The sequence below is a fragment of the Danio aesculapii genome, chromosome 22 (genome assembly GCF_903798145.1).
Source record: "Danio aesculapii chromosome 22, fDanAes4.1, whole genome shotgun sequence".
Lineage (NCBI taxonomy): Eukaryota > Metazoa > Chordata > Actinopteri > Cypriniformes > Danionidae > Danio > Danio aesculapii.
Genome location: NC_079456.1, coordinates 28,653,850 through 28,661,908, shown reverse-complemented (window position 1 = coordinate 28,661,908; position 8,059 = coordinate 28,653,850). Strand labels below are relative to the sequence as shown.

Sequence of the window (8,059 nt, the reverse complement as noted above, 5' to 3'; positions counted from 1 at the left end):
TATCACAGATGACGTCAAAAACGGCTCGCGATCTTATCGCGAGTTAAAACGAGACAGCGGGAGACAAACGAGAAGAAATATCGGTCCATGTAAAGTCAAATAACGGTGGGGAAATATTTGTTTATCTGTTTGTCTGTTCACACTACTGTTTTGTTCAATGAATTTTTGCTTAAATTATTTAAAAGTAAGCAAAAATAATCTAGAATGCCCTATTCTTAGCTGCTATCAACAGTAGGTGGCGGTAGTGCAGTGTGACAACTATTGCGAACCGGTGTTGTGCATATATGAAGAAAAGCGTTTTCCGCTTTGTCTGTCGTGCTGATTTAAAACACATTCGGCTTCACTTTTCCTCAATTAATTTTGTTATTTTCACAATGTCTATAAAGTTAAATGCTCTTTTCAGCGACTCGTATGTTGATGTAAGCCAGTACAGAGATCAACATTTTAAGGTGAGTGTAAAATGCATAACGTTAATATTGTTTTGTTTGTGTAGCTTTTTTATTTTATTTCTTCTTCCTTAATGTATAAATTATACAAACTTAATCACATTATTTGTTTGTTTATTAATTTTTGCAGTTAAACAAATATGTTTGTTATTATTATTTTATATTTTATAATTCATTTAATATTTATATGTCTAATACATACTATATCTCAAAGTTATATATTTGCGTTTGTTTATGGTTTAGAGAAGAAACACACTGAGCTGTAATTCAGTGTAAAAATAAGTTAAGTTATTTAATTTTTATGCTTGGGAAATGCCACTATCCTTAAAACCACAAGGTTATACCTATTTTGTCAGCAAAATGTTTGTAATAAAATCTATTTAAATGTTATATGATCACTTGTGTGTTTATCCATTTTAATGAGTACAGGTCTGAATAAGTATAGTTTTAGTTTTTTTTTTAATCAATATATCTTTTTTAAACCTATGATGATCGAACATGGTTTCAATCATATTTGGACTTTTCTTCTTCCACACCTTATTTGCCTTTTCATTAGAATGTCTGTGCATATACATTTTGTACGTTTAGTCTGATGCAACCATAATTTGATGTTTCTATCAACCCACTTACAATTCCTTAAAAAAGTTAATTAAATAATAATATTGTGATTTATATTTGTAGTAATGTTTGCACATAAACTACGATACTAAGTTATGAATCTGTAAGATTTAAAAAAAAAAATTGAAAGATTCTTAGACAGTTCTTATGTCCGCTAAGTAAATTCTTTGACCAAAAAAATTCTTACCAGGAATTCATGATATCACATGATGCTTTTGAAATGCATTCTAATAAGCCAAATATTATTATTATTATTATTATTATTATGGCTGCCCAATATATTGTTTGATTTTGCAATGTTTGCATCTGCAATAGTCAGATCACAAGATATGCAATGTAGAGTTGGGATAATAGTAGGCATGGGCCGGTGTAAGATTCTGACAGTATGATAACCTTGGATAAAAATATCACGGTTTTATGGTATTGTGATTACTGCTCTAAAATCTATTCTTTTTAAATGTCTGGATAAAAAAACTAAAACTTTTTCACCTTTGAAAACAATATATTTTAGTTTTTGAAACATTTAGAATACTTTGGAACCGTAAACATAGGCTAAATATTTCAAATGAATCATTAGCTTCTGCTGTCTTCGTTAGTTGCAAAAACACAGATTTCAAAACTGTATCTTTAGATATATTGTCTGCTGGAGATACTGTTGTCCTAAAAAACAAACAAAAAGTGTAAATAAAAAAATCTTACTACCTGAGGAACGGTATTACAGAAAATTTTGGCGGAATTTATTTCCAAACTGTGGTATACCCTGAAAACGATTATCATCCCATGCTTAGATTATAGAAGACCAGAAGGTCAAAACAGAGGAACAAAATGATTAAAACACACACTCACTTAAATGTTGAATGCATGATCTGGTCTCATTGTCAGGGTAATCGTTACGAGCAGGAGAAGCTCCTAAAACAGAGCGCAACGCTGTATGTAGGAAACCTGTCCTTCTACACCACAGAGGAGCAGGTGCACGAGCTCTTCGCCAAGTGTGGAGACGTCAAGAGGATCGTCATCGGCCTCGACAAAATCAAGAAGACTGCGTGCGGCTTCTGCTTCGTCGAGTATCCTTTTAAGTAGAGCTGCACAATAGATCCTTTTAGCATTGATGTTGTACTGTGAGCATTCACAATTGATAGTTTTCAGTAATTTGACATGAGCGGAGACCCGGTGGGGAAAAAAAATAACAATGGGTCATAATGGCAGCTACACTTGGATTTCCATAGAAATGCAGCACACTCTGGTCATATTTCCATCTGTTTCTAGCTACGAATATTAAGGTCACATTAAGGCTGCATAATATATCTTTCAGAATTGATATTGCAATGTGCACATCTGCAATATTCACATGCAATTCACTTCATCTTTTTTTCTATAGCGCTTGTAGTGGCATTATTGCTTTAAGCCACTATCGCGGTAAGGGTAAACAATGACTCGCGAGTCACATCTTGTGCTATCAAATCAGTGAAATAGCTCATTGCTCCTCAGTAGCACCCATCACCACAAACAAACTCACGGTCTGAAAATTGTTTTCTCTTCCCTTACTACTCCACCTACTACCTGGCTTCCTTAAATCCCAATTTTGACAAAATTACATTACAAATTACAATATAGATTGTGTCGAAGCAGCTTAACATAGAAGTTCTTGTAAATTGCTATTGAAACTGTCAGTCCAGTTTTCAGAGTTGAAGTTCAGTTCAGTGTGGTTTAATTTTCACTGCTGAAAGTCCAAACACAAGAGCAAAACCATCAATGCACAGCTCCACGAGTCCCAAACCAAGCAAGTGAGTGGCGAGAAACAAAACTTCAACAATTGACGAAAGTGAAGGAAAAAAACTCGAGAGAAACCAGACTCAGTTGGGCATGGCAGGCCATGCAATGTTGAGTCTGAATTAAAGTTGACCAAGAGCCACTGAACACATGTGATTTGTAGTGTCACCATTAAGTTTAACCATAATGGAGTGAAACTTGTCATTCATGTTTTATTATCACTTATCATTTGCATGTTATTACAGCCTTTGACTGAGCATTTCAAGAGAGTTTTAACAATTTGGGCACAAAAATAGGCCTAATAATGTGGGAAATTGTAAGAAACATTTAAAAATGAAAAATCAATAAAGATGAAAAAAATATTTATTTAGCCTTTTCATTTATTCATTCATTCATTTATTTTTTTTCGGCTTAGTCCCTTTATTATTCTGGGGTTGCCACAGCGGCATGAACCGCCAACTTATCCAGCACGTTTTACGCAGAGGATGCCCTATCCAGCTGCAACCCATCACTGGGAAACACCCATACACTTTTCTCTCTCACACACACACACACTACAGACAATTTAGCTTACCCAATTCATCTCTACCGCATGTCTTTGGACTGTGGGGGAAACGGGAGCACCTGCGGAAACCCACGCGAACGCGGGTAGAACATGCAAACTCCACACAGACGCCAACTGACCCAGCCGAGGCTCGAACCAGCAACCTTCTTGCTGTGAGGCGACAGCACTGCCTACTGCGTCACCGCGTCGCCTTAGCCATTTCAATTTATACTTTAATCGCACTTAACCTGAAAATTAGAATAAAAACAGTATTAAAAAAAAGCACAAATGCAATCAATGATGGTAACATTTAACACGAATCTATAAATGTGTCCTTTCTGGCTGTTCTTTCTCTGAAGGAATCCTGCAGAAGCACAGCCCAAGTGTGTCTCTTGTCGGTTAGTAATGCTTTATCTTTTATAAAGAATAAAGAAATTACTCCCCCATGACTTGGCGGTCAACGTGAAAAATAATCTTTTGCATGCCAGTGGGCTAATCCCTTAATGGTGTGACGACACGTGAAAACTGTCAATAGTCACACTGCAGGATGGTCAACGTCAGCTCTGGGTTACAGTATAATAGGGCTGCACAATATATCGAAAAAGAATCATTGTTGTGATGATATGATATCCTTATTGCAGAGAAGTGCAATAAATTAAATTCATTTTGTGTGCTAAGCATTTGTGTAGGTTCTTTATTCAAATCTGACCAATCAGATGAGGCTTTACTATCTTCATCCCCACCTCTCAAGTAGATGCTGTCAGGTGAACCTAGAGCTGAAAATAAGCACGAATGCTGGGAGACAAGACATGAAGCGGTCAATAAGAATCTGAGTATATCCAAAGTTTATTCATTTGTGTTTTTTTTTGTTTTTTTTAAATCTAAAAGTTTTTTTTTGTTTGTTTGTTTTTTTTAATTGGCTCAAAAATATATATTGCCTGTTTGTTTTAGTGTGATTCATTACATAAGTGTGTGTGTGTGTGTGTTTATATAGATACATAGATATTTATATAAAATAGCAGCCTAAGAAATATCGTTATCTCAACAACATTGCATATTTTCCAAGTATTGTGCAGCTGTAGATTACAGTTGAACAGGAAACACCGTTCAGAACATGTCATTTACATTTCTCTTTTAGGTGAGCTAAGCTTTTAAGAAATCAAGCTTTAGAATGTAATTTACTCTTGATTTTAGCTATTTGAAATGCCACGGTCCTTTGACAATATTTGTAACAGTAAGGTTTGCTGTTAAAGACAGAAGTGAGTTCGTTAACTGTTGGTCTACAGATATTACACTCGTGCGGACGCTGAGAACGCCATGAGGTTTGTCAATGGCACTCGTCTGGATGACCGCATCATCAGAACGGACTGGGACGCAGGCTTCAAAGAGGGCAGACAGTATGGACGGGGCAAATCTGGTGGTCAGGTAAAGCACATTTTTTTTCCTAATGCAAACATTTAACATTTGTTAACATTCACCTTAATTTTCATGTAAAGGTGGATGCAGCCATTTGTAATATCCAGGGATTTTGGTGTCTGCTGCTATTATTTTAACGTTTTTTTATTTTAAAGAAGCTGTTATTTTACCTACACATGGCTTGATATTGCGAACTGATATTGCATTTTTTTTATTATAATCAGGATCCAAGTAAGCTCTTTTTTTAATGCAATTAGTTTTTACAGTGTTCCCATGGATCACAGAATTTCTGAAATAATCATGGACTTTAACCCCTTAACTATCGCTCCCACTTTTTTAAAATATAGACAAGAAAAGCTTTTTATTTTGATCTAATTTTAAAGAAGACTGATGTCAGATTGTAGCTGAAGTTCAAAAAGTTAAATAAAACAAAAGTTATGTGCCTTTAAAAATGTATGAAAATAAAAAACAAAAGTATATTATATTAGATATGTATTTTACAAAAGCTGTTAGCCTAACATTGATAGAAAATCAAAGCTAAATATCTGAATGAATTATATTTCACATTTGATGTCTCAAAAAAGAGCTTTCAGTAAGATTATGTTTGGCTGTAGTACCAAACATGACCACCAGAGCGATATGAATATATTTTGAGCAATATGAACTGTACTTTTTTCATATTTTTAACAATATTTGTAACGTAGACATCAAATTCTAAAGTAGTATGGGAAATTTGCTGTGATTTGATTAGTATTTAGCCTAAGACAAATCAAAATATTTTACATGTGGATTGCTGTAGCAAAGTAATGCCATACGATTTGAGTATCTTGGATGCTAATTAATAAATTACTTGGTCCGTAATATCTATCAAAAATCAGATACAAGTTATGGAAACTATAACTGTTAAGTGTTCAAATTATATATATATATTGGTTATGTCACTTTAAATTAGGGCTGCACAATATTGGAAAAGAAAATGATATTGCGATATTTAGTTTTTCTGTGAAATACATTGCAATATTATTATAATTTCACAAAAAGGATGACCTAAGTAACTCTACTTGTAAAGAATTCATACAACTGCATAAAACATAATTTGCAAGCATAGATGAATACATTAGAAAATAGACTTTAAAAAATGTTAATCAAATATACTGCATTCATTGTATAAATAATTAAACAATTTATTGATTGTTAAACTTCTTGGTTTAAAATTTGCTTTATCTTAGTCTTGATTCCTTAAAACACATCTTAATAAGAATCTTTCAACTTATTAGGGTTCAAATTTGCACAGACTCCAAAACTCAAACCTGGTCATTATAATCACAACTTAACATTGCAGATCCTGCGACGTGACTATTGCAGATTCACACATTGCAATATTAATGCTAAAATGATAGATTGTGTAAATGTAGCGTCATTATTTTTTTAAATATGGTTTTTTATGATCTTTCTCTTTGTGTTTCAGGTCAGAGATGAATACAGGCAGGACTATGATCCTGCCAGAGGGGGTTATGGGAAGATGGTGCAGAAATCTTGAACATCCCTTTCGAATTTTTCTTTTTTCTTTTTTTTTTTTTTAATCTTTTAAAACCTTTCCAAGTTATGAATGAATTTGACATGATTATGGCTTTTCTGAATGTAAATATTGGCGTTTGCTTTAGGAATCACTGAAATTCTTCTGGTCCTGCATGTTATAATTTTTAATAAATTGTGTTTTGTAAAGTATCCCTTATGATTATCCCTTTTTTTCCCACAAATGGGAAAAAAAACACAAATTTGGTTTCTCCACAATTGTTCTGCATTGATTTTAGAAATTAACAAAAGGTAGTTATATTTTTACAGACCCCGAGAAATGTTTTATATTACACAGACCTGTAAGTCTTAGTTTGCGCTGTGTAAAGTGGTTCTCAGGGCAGACCTAGAGGTGTTCATATATTGAAACATAGACATGTTAAATGTTTGATCATGGCGGGAGTAAACAAAACCAGGGTTTCTGCGGGTTTCAAGTCAAATTTAAGACTATCAATAATGAAATTTCTGACTTGTATAGTGCTAAAAACGCTAAGAATTTGTTCATTGGCCAAGCAGAATAAAAAATTTGCTTGCCCCATCAAAACGTTTATTCAAAAAAAAATTTTTTTTTTGCCACATATTTTAAACAATGTCAAAAACAAGCAGACCTTAGTTGTTTATGTACATTTTTCAACAAAAAAAAAAAACTAAATGTATGCACAACAGACTTATGATATTAGTTATTAATAGAGATAATTAGATAGAGACTGCTAAAAATTTTGTATTGTTGGTGATCGCATGTATTGGATCAATTGTGTAGCTTTACAATAACAAAGGAAAAAAATTATATGATTTAAGACAAACAAGACAATACTTTAAGATTTTTTTTAAGGCCGAAAAGTTTAGTTTTATGCCATGTAAGTCATTTTAAGATGGACTCCCTGCAAACATGACATGCAGACTTCATCTTTATATAGCTTATAATTACAGGCAGTGATCCCAATGGTGATTTGTTTGATATTCTACCTTTGATTTATTACTCCTCCATTTTCTAAATTCTGCTTTTAAGCATTATTTGTTAAAATTTGCTATTATAACTGTACTTTTGCAAATCAAAAATCATATAGAGCCAGAATTACACTCACCGGCCACTTTATTAGGTACATGTCTAACTACTTGTTAACGCAAATTTCTAATTATCCAATCACATGGCAGCAACTCAATGCATTTAGGCATGTTGACATGGTCAAACCGAGCATCAGACTGGGGGAGAAAGGTGATATAAGTGACTTTGAACGTGGCGTGGTTGTTGGTGTCAGATGGGCTGGTCTAAGTATTTCAAAAACTGCTGATCTTCTGGGATTTTCATGCACAACCACCTCTAGGGTTTACAGAGAATGGTCAGAAAAAGAGAAAATATCCAGTGAGCGGCGGTTCTGTGGACGCAAATGCCTTGTTGGATGCCAGAGGTCAGAGGAAAATGGCCAGGCTAGTTCCAGTTGATAGAAAGGCAGTAACAGTAACGCACATTACCACTCGCTACAATCGAGGTCTGCAGAAGAGCATCTCAAATTCACAACAGGTCCAACCTTGAGGCGGATGGGCTTCTGCAGCAGAACACCACAGCGGGTGCATACTCCTGTGAGCTAAGAACAGGAAACTGAGGCTACAATTTGAACAGGCTCACCAAATTTGGACAATAGAAGATTGAAAAAACATTGCCTGGGTCTCGAATTCTGCTGCCAAATTC

The 8,059-nt window shown here is 34.3% G+C and overlaps 1 protein-coding gene across 1 annotated transcript; it reads left to right on the top strand.

The window, feature by feature from the left end:
- Positions 1-279: 279 nt before the first annotated feature.
- ncbp2 (nuclear cap binding protein subunit 2) lies at positions 280-6,522 on the top strand. Its single transcript, XM_056447951.1, has 4 exons — positions 280-449; positions 1,947-2,128; positions 4,665-4,803; positions 6,263-6,522. The coding sequence occupies exons 1-4, from the start codon at positions 285-287 to the stop codon at positions 6,332-6,334; spliced, it is 558 nt and encodes a 185-aa protein (XP_056303926.1). The 5' UTR covers positions 280-284; the 3' UTR covers positions 6,335-6,522.
- The last annotated feature ends 1,537 nt before the right edge of the window (positions 6,523-8,059 follow it).